This window comes from Natrix helvetica, assembly GCF_964273705.1.
Source record: "Natrix helvetica genome assembly, chromosome: 1".
Lineage (NCBI taxonomy): Eukaryota > Metazoa > Chordata > Lepidosauria > Squamata > Natricidae > Natrix > Natrix helvetica.
This window is the reverse complement of record NC_138548.1, coordinates 137380609-137399753: the sequence shown is the minus strand read 5'-3', so window position 1 is coordinate 137399753 and position 19145 is coordinate 137380609. Positions and strand designations below refer to the sequence as shown.

The 19145-nt window shown below is 41.1% G+C and overlaps 1 protein-coding gene across 2 annotated transcripts in view; it reads right to left on the bottom strand.

The window, feature by feature from the left end:
• Positions 1-19145, bottom strand: part of LOC309382470 (protein mono-ADP-ribosyltransferase PARP14-like) — a 32467-nt gene continuing 13322 nt past the window's right edge. Inside the window, exons 9-18 of one of the 2 annotated variants that reach the window (XM_081934014.1) lie at positions 18895-18970; positions 18642-18698; positions 17631-17786; positions 17206-17268; positions 10573-10740; positions 9518-9724; positions 8817-9425; positions 7255-7400; positions 1945-2119; positions 1-706 (exon numbers count right to left, since the gene is read on the bottom strand). In XM_081934014.1, coding sequence (XP_081790140.1) covers positions 420-706; positions 1945-2119; positions 7255-7400; positions 8817-9425; positions 9518-9724; positions 10573-10740; positions 17206-17268; positions 17631-17786; positions 18642-18698; positions 18895-18970 — 1944 coding nt within the window. In that variant the 3' untranslated portion in view covers positions 1-419. The remainder of the gene's footprint in view (positions 707-1944; positions 2120-7254; positions 7401-8816; positions 9426-9517; positions 9725-10572; positions 10741-17205; positions 17269-17630; positions 17787-18641; positions 18699-18894; positions 18971-19145) is intronic. The other variant, XM_081934015.1, reaches the window with a different exon arrangement.

Below are 19145 nucleotides of genomic sequence, written 5' to 3'. Positions count from 1 at the left end.
CAAGAGGTAATTCTTAGAAAGATTATAAATGCAGGCACTTCAGTATGTAAGGGAAGATCATCCTAGTTAATAAAGATGTGGCATCATCTGGCAGGATAAGATAGCTGACATCACTTTGTTATATTTCTAAATCGTGAGGAAAGCCAATGAGAAGTGGTAGCTCTGGAGTTGGGAAACTGACTTTTCTGGCTCTTTTTGGCTACTACTTTCTGACTTGTGAAGTTCCTCAGGTAGATGTGGCTCTTAATGGCAATGTCTGAAAACAACTGGATTTTATTCTTACTTTTGTCTTTGCTGCTCTAGAGAGGAACTAAATAATGAATTGAGATTCAAGTGACAAGTATTTTTAAAAGGTTCATTCAAATTACTTGCTTTTAGTGTGAGAGGAAAGGGAAATACATCTTCTTTTGCCTGTTAACTTATCTTCTAAAAGTAATTAGATATTCTGGGTAAGCCTGAGCATCGTGAAAGATAACAAACATGGATGGTTGTTTCATGTTGTCAGTTACACTGTCATATAAGTCAAATCCACCATTATTTTTGGATGGCGGTGTAATCTGTCCTGATCTGCCAATGCAATAATCTCCAGTCAGAACACGCGCAACGTACATATATTTTCTGCCATTTTGGTCTGGAATGGAGTACCTGTCCTGTGCAGAATAGTTTGACTTGACAGCAAAGTAGGTCCCATTACCAATCATTGCAGCTGAAACCAAGAAAAAAAGGATTTAAAACATTAAACAGATATTGGGGCAAAAAAACACCAGTGGAAAGTTTGGTATTTCAGCTTTGAGTGATGAATCATAAGGTTATCTAGCCAATTGCATTTCTTTTAAAAAGCCACTGATTGTGTTGTTCATTCAGTCACAGCAAACTGATGGAAAGGAAGCTGAAACCTCATTTTAGGAAGAGCGAACAGAACATTGTAAGCAAGGAGTTATAAAACTGAGTTGTTACAACTACCACTTTTGTGAAAAACAAAAACAGCCTAGTTTTTACATTCTCCTCAACTCAACTGAACTGAAAAAAGATGTTGGCACCTTTTGTTCCCTCAATCCATCCACTAAGCAAAATGAGATGCTGAGCATTCAGGAGCCACAATCCTACTGAACCAGAGAACAGAAAAATAATATTATTTTTCCCCTGAGCTGTCAACCTGATGGATACAAGATTGCCTTGAGGGGAAATAAAACTCTGTGTAGGAACTCTTCTGACCACATTGGCTGGTGTGGAAATGCAGCTGGTCATATCCCTCTCTCTGTGTGTTGAGTTTGCACAGCTCCCAGAAAGGGGTTAGTTAAACCAACCCAGTGTGCCTAAGATTTTGCAGATGTTTGTAGTGTTTTTCTCTTATGACAGTTTTAATACTTTCATGAAGTCTTTATTTTATCATTGTATCAGCCACTTTGATTCTAAATGCTATTTTATAAGTTTTTGTTGCCTTTTAAAGAAGGATGTAACAGTATAAAGCTCTTCTCTTAGGACTTAATCTCTATTTTTCTTGACAATGTATTCCTTTCAGCAAGTTTTTTTTCAATAGGATTTTTTAAACAAAAACAACAACAACCCAGATTCTTCACTAAACCTTGCAAGCTATCACTGGAAGGGGAGGGGACGCTGTTAGGCTGCTTTTTAAAAATCTTTATACACCTTTGAAACATAGTGCTCTAGAGTGGTGCAGTGGTTAGAGTGCAGTACTGCAGGCTACGTCTGCTGACAGCTGGCTGACTGCAATTTGGCTGTTCAAATCTCACCAGGCTCAAAATTGACTCAGCCTTCCATCCTTCCAAGGTGGGTAAAATGAGGATCCAGATTGTTGTGGGCAATATGCTGACACTGTAAACTGCTTAGAGAATGCTGTAAAGCACTATGAAGCGGTATATAAGTCTAAGTTCTATTGCTATTGCTGTCATATTCCCTTACATCTGCTTGGAAGGACCTTACCATTCTTTCCAGCATAACTGCGGTTAAAGCCAGTCTGATAAATTTGCACCAGTGTGGAATGGGGAGTCCCATGGAAAAGGACCTTCTCATTGTTTTCATGGCCATTTTGTGTGTCTATTTCCTTTTTCTTGACTTGATAGGCTTGCCAGAGGTAAGGATTCTGTACCCTTTCAATCTACAAAGATTGCAAATGTAAAACGTTATTATTCGTTTACCAGTATCATTCCCCACCATAGAATATCTACATTCATCTCTCGTGAGTTTTGTCATTCTTCCTTTTGTGACTATGCTGAAATTAGAAATAAACCATCTGAGAAGAAAGGTCGCGATGGAGACTTGGCAGGGAGAGTCTCTAACGTGTTACTACTTGCCAAAAAGATCCTGTGGTCCTCTGCATTGCCTTTATTCAAGAAGTGTCAGAACATGTTTATTTTTATTATTTATTTATTAAATTAACTGCCCGTATCACTACTGTACAGGTAGTCCCCGATTTACAAATGTAATGGAGCATGCCCATTCTATTCATATCTTGAGGATTCGTGGGAGTGAATTTCGTACCTTGAACAAAATCACTCCATTCTTTCACCCACGCATTCGCTAATTTAATGTGTGGGCAAATGCACGGTTCATTAAGTCCACATGAGGTATCTCAGAGTGGGGAAGGCCATTGGGGGGGTTGAACTAGTGATGGAACAGGCCCCAAAGGTCTCCACAACCTACTAAGATACCTCATGCTTCCTACTCCCTAATGTGCCAGACTCACTTACCTTGCAAAGATCTCTCTCTCCTTTGCTACTATTTTTTCCGCTTTGAGGGAGAGAAGAGTCGATGGAAGCACCTCGGCACAAAAAGTGTTTCCAGCACCTGTCTCCTGCTCCTCCCCGCTCCCCTCAACTTCTTTCCTCCTCCATTGGGACACTTTTCGCCCAGATGGAGACCTGACGGACAATGAAAGCTTCATCTGCGTGCAAATCCCTCTGTCTTCAAAGGCCTCATAACAGAGATGGGATTCATCCGGTTGTAGCCTATTCGCTAGAACCGGTAGTTAATTTTCTAAGCAGTTTGGAAAACCGGTTGTTAGAAGAAATCTCCTTTTGTTTTTTCCCTCTTTACAAGGTTAATCCTGTATGGAAGGCAGGAAAGAAACATTCTGGGGTTGTTTCTAGCCTAATCTTTATTGCCCTGCTTACAGAAACTGTGTCTCCATTAATTCTTATTACGTTCTTGGCAGTACACGTAGACTTACTGACTCCGGATGGTTGTTTCCCCCCCTTTGCTGGTACTTTGCTGGGGCTTGACTTTCTTAAAGGGGAAGGGTTGTTTTAAACTTTTTACACTTTTATTTATTAGACTTGTTAGCCGCTCCCTCTCCACGAAGGGACTCAGGGCGGCGTCTGGGAGGAAATGCTCCCCAATTGGAGTTCTTCCAGCCGGGATCAGGGGTGGGCTTCTGCCAGTTTTACTATTGGTTCACAACCCGCCTGCTTGCCAGACATGTGCTATGTGTGCTGTTCAATATAAATTGTTCTTCACGCACGCGCAGAACAATTTACAGTGAACTGCGCATGCGCAGTCACTAAAAACTAAAATGGTGACGGCCCAGCGGCGGCGAGGAAACCAGTTCAGGCCTAGATCACTGCAACCCAGTGATCTGCAACCCAGGCCTGAATTCCACTACTGGTTCGGCCAACCCGGGAGCAACCCACTTTGAGGAAATAATTGAATAATGAAGTAAAGCTGCTGGAAAGAAGCTTTTAATGACAAGGAACCAAGATAAGTGACATTCAGCAAGGCTTCTTGGCTAGTTTCAAACATAACTTTACATATCCTTTTTGAGTTTTGGTCTAAAACTGGCTTTGTTGAAGTTTAATACTGTGTTTATTGATGGGATAATTTTCCCTATTCAGCTTTGTTTGGAAGGAAAAATGTTAATCTCTGTTCCTGAAAAGCAGCTTCAGAAATCTGGCTAGTTCCTGTGTCTATTCGTTCTGGTAATTGGTTTAACAGGCAACAGTTACTATGTTTGCTCCTTTGCTTCATTCTAGCATTAATTGCTTTCTTTGTAGTTAATCTTATCTCAAGTGTTTACGCTTGAGCTTACCTGGGGTGTGAGCTCAGGAGATGATCTTGTGTTTTAGTTTTAAAAGGATTTAAACTTGTGATTTAATTATTTGTAATGTTTTTGAATTTTTTCCTGCCTCATGGTTTCTTTTTCTATCTGGGGAGGGAGGTCTTCCTTCACTGCTTGTGGTTCTTGGCACTGCTCCTTTGGAGTGTACTTCCAAGAGGCAGGATGCAAGCTTGACACTGATTTTTTTTTACTGCCTTTCTGGGGTGCATGCGATTTTTCCCTAAATCTAGATGATTTCCTTAGGACAGTGATGGCGAACTTTTTTCCTAAAAAATTGCATGTTTGCATGCTATCGCGTGCATACCCACTCAATCTCCCCATCCACCTGTGAAAACGGCCTCCCTCAGCCACCCGGAGGCCCTCTGAAAGCCGGAAATGGATCATTTCCAAACTTCCAGTTGGCCCATTAGGGCCATTTTTCTCCCTCCCCAGGCTTCAGGAAAGCCTCCGGAGCCTGGGGCAAAAAATGATCCATTTCCGGCTTCCATAGGGCCTCCAGGAGGCTGGGAGAGGCTGTTTTTACCCTCCCCAGGCTTCAGGAAGTTTGAGAACGAACTTCTGGTTGGCTCGTTGGGGCCATTTTTCGCCCTCCCCATCCTCCAGAGGCTTTCCTGAAGCCTGAGGAGGGCGAAAACGGCCTCCCCTGGTCCTCCAGAAGGGCAAAAAAATCAGTGGAGCTGACGGCTGGCGTGCCACCAAATATGGTTCCCCATCACAGCCTTAGGATATCTTGAGGTGAGTGAGACCAGCTGGTATCTTTAAGTGGTGCAGCTCTGTCTAAGGATTGCTTCTCCTGGGTGTGCTCTTTCTGCAGAGCTGAAATGAGCTCTATGCTAAAGGATGTTATTTTATGAGCAAGTACTGGCTGTTGATAGTTATCATTGCATTTTAATTATTTTAATTCCTCAAGGTGCTCTGGCATCCTGCCTGATTTGTAACTCCGGCTTGCAGGTATTTCTAATCTAATGATTGGTATTTAGGGCAGCTTTTTGCAAGCAAAGCTTTTTATATTTTTGTACAGGTAGTCCTTGGCTTACAACAGTTCATTTAGTGACCATTCAAAGTTACAATGGCACTGAAAAAAATGACTTATGACTGTTTTTCAAACTTACGACCATTGCAGCATCCCCATGATTATGAGAGGCCAAGCTAGGAGAAGTGCCCCTCGACATGAGTGACATCAAGTTGGTCACACCCACCCAGTCACATGACCACCCACACACACTTACCAAGCCCCGCCCACAGAACCGGTAGTAAAAAAAAACTGAATCCCACCACTGATTCATAGATGCTTATGGGACATTTCAAAACCGAGCGAATCCCTCCATTTTCAAAGGCCTCATAGGTGGCTATGGGGCATTTCAAAATCAAGCGAACCCATTTTCAAAGGTCTCATAGGTGCCAATGGCTTTCAAAACTGAGTAAATCCCTCCATTTTCAATGGCCTCATAGGCATCTATGGGGCATTTCAAAACCGAGCAAATCCTGCTGTTTTCAAATACCTCATAAGTGCCTATGGGGAATTTCAAAATGGAACAAATCCCTCCATTTTCAAATACCTCATAAGTGCCTATGCGGGATTTCAAAATGGAGCAAATCCCTATGTTTTCAAAGTCCTCTTAGAAGCCTATGGAGCATTTCAAAACCAAGCTGAACCCTCCATTTTCAAAGCCCTCATAGGCATCTATGGGGTATTTTAAAATGGAGCAAATTTTCCCTCGGTTTCCAAAGGCCTCATGCCTTTGGGGCATTTCAAAACAGAGTGAATCTTTCCATTTTCAAGGGGCCCATTTGCACGTAGATGAAGCTTCCAGTCTCCATCAAGGCTCCATCTGGGTGAAAGATGTCTGGTGGTGGTGAAAGGAGTTGGGGGGACGGGGGGAACAGGAGACAGGCACCACAAATACCTTTTGCGCCAAGAATGAAATTTGCTGGGGGTCTATGATCTTTGCAAAAGAGGATGGGTGCCTGAACTCATGCGATATTACAGCACCCAGGAGATTCCATCAACTCTCCTCTCCCTCAAAAGCAAAGAAACCGCGGCTGAAGGGAATCAGATCTTGTAAGGTAAGTGAGTCCAGCACCGTATAATGGGAGGGGGAAGCAATTGTGGGGAGCGGGGGGGGGGGATAAGGTAAATGTTGCAGACCTCTGCAGTCGTTTCTAAGGGCAAACAACTGCTGTGGTAATTTGTAATTTTGGGACTTGCTCTTAAAAACTAGGGGGCGCTTATCTCGTCGCTTTGAACAAGCGCTAAATGAAGACTCATAACCCAGGGATTAGCTGTACTCTGTTAAAATTTTAAAAAGCTTATACAAAAACAATATAACTATACAAATCATTATTCAAATATGCACAAGCTGTATATCTAATATCCTTGGCAGTTCACTGCAGGCAAAATACAGATAGTCCTCAATTTACAACAATTCATTTAGTGAACATTCAAAGTTACGACTGCAGTAAAAAAAGCGATTTATGACCATTTTTCACATGAACATTTCAGCATCCCCATCATCACAAGATCAAAATTCAGATGCTTGGCAACTGATTCATATTTATGACGGTTCCAGTGTCCTGGGGTCATATGATTAACCTTTGCAATCTTATAAGCAAAGTGAATGGGGAAACCAGATTAACTTAATAACCATTTACTAATTTAACAATTGCAGTGATTCATTTAGCAACTGTGGCAGGAAAGGTCATAACATGGGGCGAAGCTCACTTAACAAATGTTTTGCTTAGCAACATAAATTTTGGGCTCAATTGTTGTCATAAATTGAGGAGTAGCTGTAAATGCAATTTCTATAATGCCTTATTTTGGATTATGGAAAGGCAGTGACATCATTGCTACCTTATCTGAATATTCTCACTTTCAGGATATTACACATTATTCTACTTAATTCTTTTCCCATTTGAAGGTATTACCAACTCTTGAGCCAATGTTGCAGCCAGTCACTGATACTCAACATCACTGAATAACTCAAAACAGAAACCCACTGGTGTTCTACAGGATATAAAGTTGTGGAAAATGCAAAAGTGGCCCTTTTCAGCTGGCTAACGTTGGGCCAGTCACTCTCTCTCAGCCAAAACCCATCTCACAGGATTGTTGCTATGGGGAAAATAGGAGAAGGAAAGTGTGTTGGGTTTATTTGCTTCCTTAAGCTCAGATCAAATGTCACCTGTTCAATTCTGAATGTAGGGCAGCCAATCCAGAATATTTTTTCAACGTCCTTATATTCTCCTGCTGTAGGCTGTAGTGGAACCAATTTGGCATGGCTTCCTTTCATATCTTCCCAATGTTCAGGAAGGCATTCTAATAGTTTCCCTGCAAAATAAACATTTTGTTGTTATGTTTGTTTGTACATAACCCACCAGAAAACAGAACTGTGAATAAATGTGAAATCAATGGAATTCGCAATTATCTCCCCTTGTGCTAAACATTACATTTATTGTTAAAATCTTCACTGTAGCTTGGCATCTCTGCATAAGATAACTTTCTTTCATCATAAATGTCCCGTCAGCAATCACAAACTAAGTAGAATGAGTCTTAAGTGTTATTTCCAAACAACTATTTCTATATTTTCATTTTGTTCACTCATAAACCACATTTCTTTTGACTCTTTTCCTCCAATAACTGACCACTTTTCCTTTCTTTCTACTTATTAATAAACATGCAAGTTTCTGTTCTGCTTAATAGAGCAACTTACAAATTGCAAATGTTTTTAGAGTACTTCTTGGGCATCATGTTTCAAGAGCAATTTCTAGAGTAAGAAATTGTTTTTGGTCTCTTAAAAATTACTGATCAATTAAGACACTTTTGCAAACAATACCAATTTTTCCCCAGAAACTGGCTATCTTAGTGGACATATTCAATTTTAAAAGATACTCAACAACCATCTATTCAGCGATGCTCTCAGCCACTGCTTCCTGTCTTTATTTTTAAATACTACAAATATAGCTAAAGTGCTTACAATAAAATCCAAATACTTTCTCAGGAATAAAGATGATTAGAGTCTGGAAGACAAATCATCTTCCTGAGCTGTGGTGGCACAGTGGCTACAATGCAGTATTGCAAGCTATTTCTGCTGATTGCTGGCTGCCAGCAATTTGGCAGTTCGAATCTCACACAGGCTCAAGACTGACTCAGCCTTCCATCCTTCCGAGGTGGGTAAAATGAGGACCCAGATAGTTGTGGGCAATATGCTGATTCTTTAAACCATTTAGAGAGGCCTGTAAATCCCTGTGAAATGGTACAGAAGCCTCATTGCTATTTATTCTTATTTTTTTTAAGAAAAAAGTTAAAAACCCTCAAATTCAGATGGAGAAGGAAGCATGATATGAGCCAAGAAATATGTTTCTTGACCCAATGGAAGTCACATGCATTGTATCAACTTATTCATTGCTTCCTTCACTTTGGGGAAAAGATTCCTGTACTGTCAATTTCTACCAAAAAGTGGAAACAAGCCTAAAATACTTGCTAGGAAATGAATAGATAGAAAACCTGCTCTACACATGATCAAGTCTTGCAGATGTAGTATGGAATTGACTGCAAGTGGTCTGTTCACTTTGATTTATTATTTTTTTAAAAAGTTTCTAGTGATACACACACATTCACCTGTTTTGTACTATTGCCCTACCCCATTTGCACACTTTTTAAATCCCGAGGAAAATATTTTTGAGAGATGATCAAAACAGTAATCTAGCCACTAATCCAACCCCAATTATTTAAGATGTTCCTTACCTTCATCCTTTCCAATACGTTTAATTTTCATGCTTTTTCCTTGGCTATCTACAACACACATTTTGTTCAGGTCAGCTGTGTAGTTCTGACCCTGAATCTGGACCTGAATTTGTTTCTTTTTGCTGATTTTAGCATCTTCTAAATCAAGGTTACTAAATGTATCAAAAGCTACAAAGACATTTCCGTTTGCACAATACTGCCACTCAACCAAAACTTGAGCAAGTTCTGCCTTGGATTTCTTTTCCTGGTCAGCTTTAAGTGTTTTTAAGAGGTTCTGAATTTCTGTGAAAGCAGTGAGGACATCCCGGGGGATACCAGATAACAAAATAAAAGGAGGAGACTCCGTCCTGTTCAGATGAATGACAATATGCAATCTTTTCTGGAGATCATTCAGTCTCTTGATTTCAGCATCAGCAAACATATCTATCAAGTCATCAACAATACAATTTTCTGTCTGTTCCTTGAAAACCAATTTCCTTAGCCAGGCTTCAGCCTCTTCCACTTTTTTCCTGTTTTCGCCACATAACTCAAATGTTGACATCTCAATCTTCTTCTCCAACACTGTCAAACTTTTCTTTCTAGCAGGTGACTTCTTACCAGTCAGAAACCCTACAAGCAAAAGGGAAATTCTGTAAGGGCACCCTTAACAGGAAATAATGGAAAAGCATTCACAGTAAATGAACCCCACACTTTAAACTTGCCTTTAAACTTAGAAAACATAGATTCAGAAGTGGGCAATGCCTGTCCTTTTTTATTTTCCAAAATGGCAGAAAAGGATTTTTGCATATATGGCTGAAAGACAACAACTTTAACAAGTTTCAAGTATCCAGGCAAGTCTTTTCCTGCAAAATCAGCCACTGCATCGATAATTTCTTCAGCTGCTTCATCAGGACTCCTTCTTTCCTGACCTGTATGAGATGCAACAGAGAAAACCCAACAAAATATACTTATTGTTAGTATTTATTACAATGAGGGAATCATAGCAAGGATGGACAGCTCATGGCCCTTCAGATATCAGACTACAATTCTCCTCATCCTTAACTGTTGTCATTCAAGCTTGATTCAAGGATATGGAAGAATCTTACATCTGGGAGGCAAATGGTTCTTTACTTGTGAGTTGCTAACATTTGCTATACAGCTTTACCCTCATATATTCCAAAAAAATCATGATGTGCATTTTTAAAACAGGCAATCAGTCTTGCGGAATGATGTGCATTTTTAAAACAGGCAATCAGTCTTGCGGAATGTTGCCTATCTCCTTATAAAATAGGCATATACAGTGAATCTAATTTACTTCTTGCCTGTCTTCCATCAATGGGGTTAAGCTAAACTTGACTATTTTGAGACTTGTTAAGTTGAAGTTATTTCAACTTCTAAGTATAGCCTACAACTCTGTTATTCCCTAAGAGCCTTTGATCAAAGTCCTAAACACAACAGGGGTTGCTGTCCGCAAATGAACAGAAGTCACAAAGGAGATATTAAGAAACAGAAGGTCAGAGGTGGATCCTACTTCCTTTTTAAGGATGGAATACAAAGGAATTTCATCTCCTTTGTCATGTTCATACATAGCAGAATACTGGAACTTGTCCATATGATGCTAGCTTAGCATGGCAAATCCATTGCAACAGTTCACATTTTCTAACAATGAGCTAATTTAGGAAACTGTCACTAGGATTCAGGACATAGGTTCCCCATTAATGAAAACTTTTTTCTGGAAAAGCACAAATGATTATCTGGGGGGGGGGGGAATACAAACCTGTTCCAATTACAGGGAAGGCTACAGAGGCATACTGTTTTGCTTCACATTCCCGAAGCACTTTGGAGATCTGAGTTTTGATGCTGGGGCAAGGAGCCAGGTGGATAATTTTTTTACAGGGTAGTTTTCCATTCTGTGTGGTTATAAATCCATTGTGAGGTTGTAAGGCTGGAAAAATAAATAATAACTTCTCCATGAACTGTCTTTGTTATACAGTATACTACATTCATTGGAGGTATAGTATCTATAAATACATTTCTTATGGGAGAGCCCCAACTATAAATTCTGTCTGACAACAGCTCGCCCTTTGTGGCCTACTGCAAAGATATATTTGGCACAGTGCAGGAAAAATGGGGTTTCTGATGCTTTCTAAAATTTGCTCCTCTGTCTTCATAAATATTCTGGCATTCTGGTGGGAAGTGACCCTAAGAAGCTAGGGGAAGGTTTTGGAAATGTTGCCGTCAGAATGCTTATTCTGACATCAACATTCCCTGCCTTGTCATCTAATTCCAAGGAACCATAGGATGCTCTTAAACTTTACCTATGTCCAATAATGGGCTGATTGAAAAGAAAGAGCTGAAAGTAATTCCCAACCAGAGATATTGCTAGAAAACTATACTTTGGGGTTGAGGCTTAGATTGTTTGAGATGAAGCTGCAACCCTTAAAAGAGTTAGTTTGGAATAGTTCCTTCCTGTTTCTGTGGACGACGGACATGCTGTCCGCCGTTCGCCGTCCCGGTGGGCCCCCCCTGATCTACGGGGGGGCACAGGATGCCTTATAGGGGCGTCCTGCCGAGGGGGCGGCTTGCTGGAGCCCCCTGGAGCAGCGGCGGCTGCAGGGGGGCTGCCAGCTTTGCCCTAGGCACTGGGAGGCTTTTGGGGGGGCGCGCCTGCCACGCCGCTTTTGTCCGGAGGAGATCGGAAGAAAATGCTCCACTTGAAGGCAACAGCAGAAATGCGGTGAGGGGGGAACCCCCCCCCCTGTGTCTTTCTTTTTACTTTTTTTGAACAACCAAGTAAATGAGGATTAGCAGTATCCTTAAGACTCTTTGATCTTTGTGAAGTGTTAAGATTGGAGAGAGGGGGTTGTTCTCCCCCCCTCTCGGAAAAACGGCTCTACACGATCTTTCTCTCTCTCGGAGGAGAGAGGGAGAATTGGGGGGAAAAAAACCTTTGATATTCACTTCTTTCAAGCAATGGGGTAACGACCCTTTTTAACAATTGTGGAAGAAAGAAAGTGAGCTGACCTAAAAAGCTATGAATGGAAACTTTCTAAATGACTGTTCTCCGAACCCTGGGGAAGGCTGAGCCAAAATGGCGTTTCTTCCCCCATTTCTGTTGTCGTTACAAATGAACTGTCATCTCTGAAAAACTTTTTGGGCTGGAATTATAAAACCCGGGTGAACCCTAGAGGAATCTCCTTGTACAACTCTTCCTTGGATTGGGAAAAATTGAACTTAACCAGAGGGGAGCTGTATTGAAGATCGATATCCCACACTGGACTTTGCCTGTCTCTTGCCCCCCCCTGACAGCGCGCTCCTACAGACGCCATCTTTTCTGCTTAGACCTATAACTTTTTCTGAACTTTGAAATGCCTGCAAAAAAGCCTCCACCCAAACTAGCCTCGGGTCCATCTTCTGCTGTCTCAAGCCCGGTTCCCCCGCAAACGCAATTAGCTTCTTTTTTGCAACCAAAAGCTCCCGAGGGGGAACAACAGTCTCAAGAAACGTTCCACCAAATGTTTCAGACACTCTTAAAGGGACAGGATGAAATAAAAAGCAGCTGCCGGACTTAAAGGAAGAACTCAGACAGAATCAACAACAGAGAGGAGACAGCAATGAAACTTAGGTCACAGAAATGAATTAAAAACATATCGCAATTGCTAATATAATGAAATGTAGAAGTGATATAAAGTATAGTTGAAGATGTCAAAGAATTGAGTAAAATAACTGCTAATATGAATGAAACAATGATATTTTGATATATATAAAATATGAAAGAGATGCAAGATTCCGGGGAAGTACCACCTTCCGTATGATGTAACTGTCAAAAAATTTTTCCCACATTTATGTACCCTTTTCCCCAAAATATTTGGAAAAAACCAATAAAACTTTTGTTAAAAAAAAGAGTTAGTTTGCAATCTAGTAGTTATTTCTCGAGTGTTCCTCAGCTGTCTATAGAATTACTGACAACAGCAAGGCCACATTTGTAACCTTCAAGCTAGCCACCTTTCCTAAGCTAGTCAGATTTAAAAATAATTACCCACAGCTTGATTATATCCTGTCTTTCTTGACTCAAAAACACTCTCCATGAAGGGCAACTCTTGAAAAGTCTTTGGAAATTACAAATGGTGCCAAACGTAGCATTCATACTGGTAATTGGTACAAAGCGCAGGAATCATAAGTTTGATTATAGGTGAAAAGATCAATTTCAGTAACTGGATGTTTGCCTGTCGGAAAGGAATACTAAACATCTTTAACATTCTTTGCTATTTATGATTGATTTCCAGGACTGTTGTTCCCTTAAATGAGCCCATCTAGTTGTTAGGATATCCTTTGGAAGATGTCCTTGCTGTCACACCCTGGTCCTTCTGGCACACAGGAGATTATTACCCAGGCTATAGAATGCAATTACTCATATGTTACAAATGTCTCAATTCCCTCTACACATAGAAAATCTATAAAGATGCACTTCTTTTGCCAGGCTGTTAACAGTTAATTAACATTAGTATCAATCTTTATGGAGTGCTTTCTGTATAGAAATGTAGACCAAGGAAGAAAATCTTACAAAGCCGTTTAAATAATAATAATAATAATAATAATAATAATAAATATTTATTTCTTAGCCGCACCCTCTCCCGAAGGACTCGGGGCGGCGTACAATGAAACATATGAAATAAATATGTGGACAAAACAAACATATAACAGAGACATATACCGAGACACACACAAGGAGGAGGTCGGCTGATAAATAAAAACAATTAAAATACAGTATTTAAAAACCCCTAGATAATTAAATATAATTAAAATACCCAGTTAAAAACCCGTCAGGAGCGATATGGTTAGATCAAAGTTGAGCCAGGCCAGCTGCTTGGAATAGGTGGGTCTTAAGCTTAATACGAAAGGAGCGGAGGTCAGAGGTATTCCTAATATCCGGAGGGAGGTCATTCCACAGGGCTGGGCCCGCCACAGAGAAGGCTCTACTCCTAGGCGCCGAAATGACAGTTCATTATATGTAGCAGAAGCATCTTTTAGCATTTTATCACAATATCATAAGGTAGCCTCCTCCTTGTCAGGGAAAAAAAATGCCCTGGGAAATCAGAGATCAATGGACCGTGGCTGATTCCCTTCCGCATATCTTTTGAGATATTGAGAAAAATAAAAGTCTTTAAGTATTCTAATTAATAAACAAACTTTAATAATAAAATAATAAAAGTAAATGAAACAGAAATAACTAATTGGTTACATTTTGATAATGAAAGCTACGTTTGCCAAAGTTGTCTGCCGAACAAAGAAGAGAGGAATTTTGGAATGTGTAACGCGTGCGCAATAAATCACTTTCAGATAACATTTTGTTTTATGACCTGCGCAATAAAGCTTTCTTAGTTTAACTCTTGAATGTCAGTTTAGGCAGTTCAGGCCTAGCAAACTTTTTAACATCGTGACACTCCTGATTTGTAGATTTTTCTTTATAACAAACAACAACAGCCAATTTACAGAATAGTACAGGTAATCCCCCAGATACGAGGTTTCCTTCAGGGAATTTTCACCAGAACGAATTTATTTAGAAAGGGTACTTACATTAGAAATTCGAAACTGTGATCAAAAGCAGGCCTCTGTAGCCATGTGACTTGGATTCAGTCACTGCTGCAGCGCCACCATTTTTAACTCTGTGTCTTGTTCTGCCTGTGGGGTTATGATGCAATTTCTGGAAGACGGCAGGGTGATTTTTGCAGCCAGCCCAGCCCCAAGTTTGGTTTTGATTTTTGAGTGCTGCATGGAGGATCTGCTGCTGTCTGGGCTTGAGAACTAGAGTGCTAGAATTGCTCCTGTAAGTAGTTTAAAATATTCTTTTTTGTTACTCTGTAGTGCAGTACAGTACTGTTTTTTCTTAAGCACTTTGGGAACTGCTCTGCTTCTTTTTAAGTACTGTACTACAGTATACTTTGCAGGCGACAGTATTGTGTTCATAAGTATCATGTAATCCCCAGGTTACAGCGTCTCCTAGTGTTTAAGAACAAGTCCCGGAACTACAAATCTTGCAGCACCACGACAGTTGTTCAACCCTGCCGGGCAAGGCCTGCGCATGCCAAAATGGAGCTGCAGAGGGGCGGTCGCGGCTGAGAGGAGATAGCCTGCTAGATCTTTACACAGTAAGTGACCTGGTGAAACAGGTTGGGTGGGGTGAAAGCACTTGTGGGGAGCATGAGGTTTTTCGGTGGGTCGGTGAGGCCTTGGGTGGTCTTAAGCAGGTGCCCTGTTTCACCACTAGGCCTTCCCAACCTGAAATACTTCATGTGCATTTAACGAACCGTGCATTCGATTAGCGAGAGGGAGTAATCCCGTTCAAGGTGTGAGATTCACTCCCAAGAATGGAATGGGTAGGCTCCATTTCATTCGTAACTCGAGGACCAACTGTACAGTTTTTTGCAAAGATAAAGTTTGTTTTCATTTGCTTTGAAACTGTTTGTAGAAATGCTAGCTAGCATCTACACAAGGAATTCTATAATATTGTGTGCTGTATCTCTTCTCTAAACAGCTGTTTTTCAAATTTGCAAGCTATTTATATGAGTTTTTGGATTTTGCCTGGAAAGGCTTGTGTTGATCAGGACCGTGTTTTTTAAAAAAGAGGTTTTAAATCTAAATTGAAAATTTAGATTTAAATCTAAATCTAAATTGCAAGTCTAAATGGCTTCCAGATATTGTAGATTCCCCATCACTGGAGGCTTTTAAGAAGAGACTGGATAAGCATTTATCAGAAATACTCTTGTGAGAACAGTGGATTAGATTAGATGACCACAAGGTTCCTTCCATCTCTCTTATTATTGCAAGGCAAGACTTCTGTAAATCCCCCTCTCCCATCTCCCTCGGTGCCTGGCTGGAGAAGCTTAAGCTACAGGTAAATTAGTTGCAGGTGGTTTTTTTTAAAAACAACAACTGCAATTGGAGTTCTGTAAATTATTACCCCACACCCCTCTGGGCAGCTGTCTGAAGACACTTGAGCTGATCAGCAATGGGGTTTTTTAAAACTGCCAACGAAGAGCTCTGTGAGCCTGCTTGGAGGCAATTTAGTTCCTTCCTTGGCTGTACCACAAACAGCTGATTGGCGGAGGCGGAAACAGCTGATCAGCAGCCAGGCGGAGAAGTAAGTCAGATCTTCATTCATTTAATGAGCCATTTGATCCAATTAATGAATTTGATTTTAAATTTTTGTAAAATTAAGTCTGATTCATTTGATGATTTTTTTTACTTACGACTCCTTATGGAAGGCTTATTTTATTTATTTATTTATTTTATTTTTCAGGATTTATAGACCGCCCCCTCTCCCCGAAGGGACTCGGGGCGGTGTACAGGTGTCTCATTAAAACAAATACAAAAGATAAATATCCTATACCCTTAAAAACGAATTAAACCTAATACAGCTGTACAGAAAAGTAAAAATTAAAAGCAACTAAAAGCATACCCCTAAAAAACTTAAAAATGCAGGCTTGAGGGACTAAAATTGGGAATTAGGCCAGGCCGGCTAAATTGAACAGGTGGGTTTTTAGCTTATTACCGAAGGAGCGGAGGTCGGTGGTAGTCCTGATATCCGAGGGAAGGTCATTCCAGAGGGTCGGGCCCATCACAGAGAAGGCCCTACTCCTGGGCGTCGCCCGCTGGCATTGCCTAGTGGACGGCACCCGGATGAGTCCCTCCCTGTGAGAGCGAATCGGCCGAAGGGATGTATGGGGCAGGATACGATCCCGCAGATAACTAGGTCCTGTGCCATGGAGCGCTTTAAAGATGATAACCAACACCTTGAAACGCACCCGGAAAGCCACAGGTAGCCAGTGCAGCCCGCGCAGCAAAGGTGTTACGTGGGAGTATCTAGTGGCTCCCACAATTGTCTGCGCAGCCGCATTCTGAACCAGCTGCAGCCTTCGGGTGCATCTCAAGGGGAGCCCCATGTAGAGAGCATTACAGTAGTCCAGTCGAGACGTCACAAGCGCATGAGTGACTGTGCAGAGGGCGTTCCGGTCCAATAGGGGACGCAATTGGTGCACCAGGCAAACCTGGTGAAACGCCCCCCTTGCCACAGCTGTCACATGGTCATCCATTGACAGCCGGGCATCCAGGAGGACACCCAAATTGCGTGCCCGATCCACGGGGGCCAGCTGTTCGCCCCCAATGGCCAGTGATGGACATAACTGGTTGAACCGGGGTGCCGGTAGCCACAGCCACTCCGTCTTGGACGGGTTGAGTTTGAGTCTGTTACCTCCCATTAGATTCGTACCTCAAGGACTACCTGTACTGACAAATGTATTCAGAACTATGATTGAACAATTAAGAAAATAGCATACAAACTATATTTGGCAATTGAAATTCCCCAAATCCTCTATTACCTAATCCAATGAAACCTCTTGTTGCACCTTACCAAGTCTTGCACATTCTGCTTTAATTTCAGGTCCAGCAGCTTCCAAAATTGCTTTGGAGACACCTGTACAGAAATGACAAGGGGGGGGGGGGGAGGAGTATGTATGAATGTAAAAAGTGAACTTAAAACACAACCTTTGCTTGCTTGCAAACATTTCATAGTAAGAAAATTCCTAAGAATTTGTGAGGTGGGGATTGAGTTAGATATTGCATTAATATATCCAAAAGAATCGAGCCACAATACTCTGAAATACTGTCTCTGCTTACAAGAAAATAGTTTTAAAACAATGAATCTTCATTTCTCCCTCTCATTCATTCACATACATGCAAACAAACTTTTGCATATCCAAATAGCTTTTTGTCTCACCAAGAATGAGCACTTCGCTTATTAGAATGTTCAGAAGATGTTCTTTTGAAATTCAGTACCTGTTTTGGATGAAAAGGTTTCACTGGTCACATTCACAATGACATCTGTCTTTTCCATGACAATATCTCCAGTCACTGACTGGAAGGTAATAGATCCAAACTGCATTTCATTACTCCCTAAAGCTGAGGTAGAAAGGGATCCGAAGGCACCTGTGACTGAGAAAAGAAACACTATGATTCAGTTAAAGCACTGATATCCTTGGACTGAGCACTGTCCTCCTATTCTTTGTAAAAGATATAAATACTTATTTCAAGATCCAGTTTAAAAACTTCAGTTTTTGTATTCTGTATCCAAGGGAAATAAGGTCTGCACATCTGGGAAATGCTACTTTTAAAAGTGGCACCTTGAACATCTAAGATGCTACTGAACTCTGCTGACTTTTTCCATGACTACCAAAGGGTGAAATTAGAAGACCTATGATCAAGATCTAGCAAATGTTTCCAAAATTTTAATAGAGGTGCCCCCAAAAGGGCCACTGAAACTGCATATGCCACACTGGAACAGTTCTTTGCCCAGTGAGGAAGAGGATATTTCCAAAAGGAAAAAAAATGTGGCTCATTCATATGCTGAAATAACATTAACAGGTAATCATTATAATCAAGGATTTGCTGAACAAGTCATTCTACTCTACTTTGTGCATCATAAGTTTGGTCTAGTGGTTAAGGCACCAAACTACAAAGTGGTTGACTATGAGTTCGAGTTCCAACTTAGGCATGAAAGCCAGCTGGGTGATTTTGGGCCAGTCACTCAAGAAAAAAAGAAGAGGAGTTCGCCTCCTTGCCTTATTTGTAAAAATAATAAAGGCAGGATACAAACAAATAAACCATACTAAGCTACAATTCACAACAGTAGCTGTATTTGTACACTGCATTAACTACCATATCATGCTATGGCTTCGCATTTGTGTTTATGGACAGATTCCCCCAACTTTTCCGGCTTTGGCGACTGGCAAAAGTGGGGAGGGAGAGAGAATGATTACATGTGAGTGGCGGGCAAGCGCACCTGCTCACCTGCCACTTCTACAGCCCTCTTCCAAATGGGTCTGCCCAACTGAGCCCACTCATTACCTGCCATTTCTTCATTGCCCGGTGGCACTGTAAATGTAGTCCCTCCATCTTCTAATAGCTATTATTGACATTATTTAAAGGAAGGATTGTCAACATATCTCTCATGTTACATGCCAGTTGGACCCAATACAGTTCTGGAACTCATGATAAGAAAAAGTTGGAGAAAGAAGTCTGCCCAACCGAGCCCACTCATTACCTGCCATTTCTTCATTGCCCAGTGGTACAGCCTTGAAAATATCATCAATCCCAGATCGAAAAACCTTTGTAAATGCCTAGGGGGGAAAGTTATCCACATGTTTCCAAAACTATGCAAAGAAGGAACAATAACACCATGGAACAATTCTTGTAACATTTCAATAATGGCACGGAGGGTAGTGAGCTTGCAAATTTGGGGATCCTGAGGGACAGTGTCAGTGAATGGCGTACAATGAGGGTTTCTACTAAAAA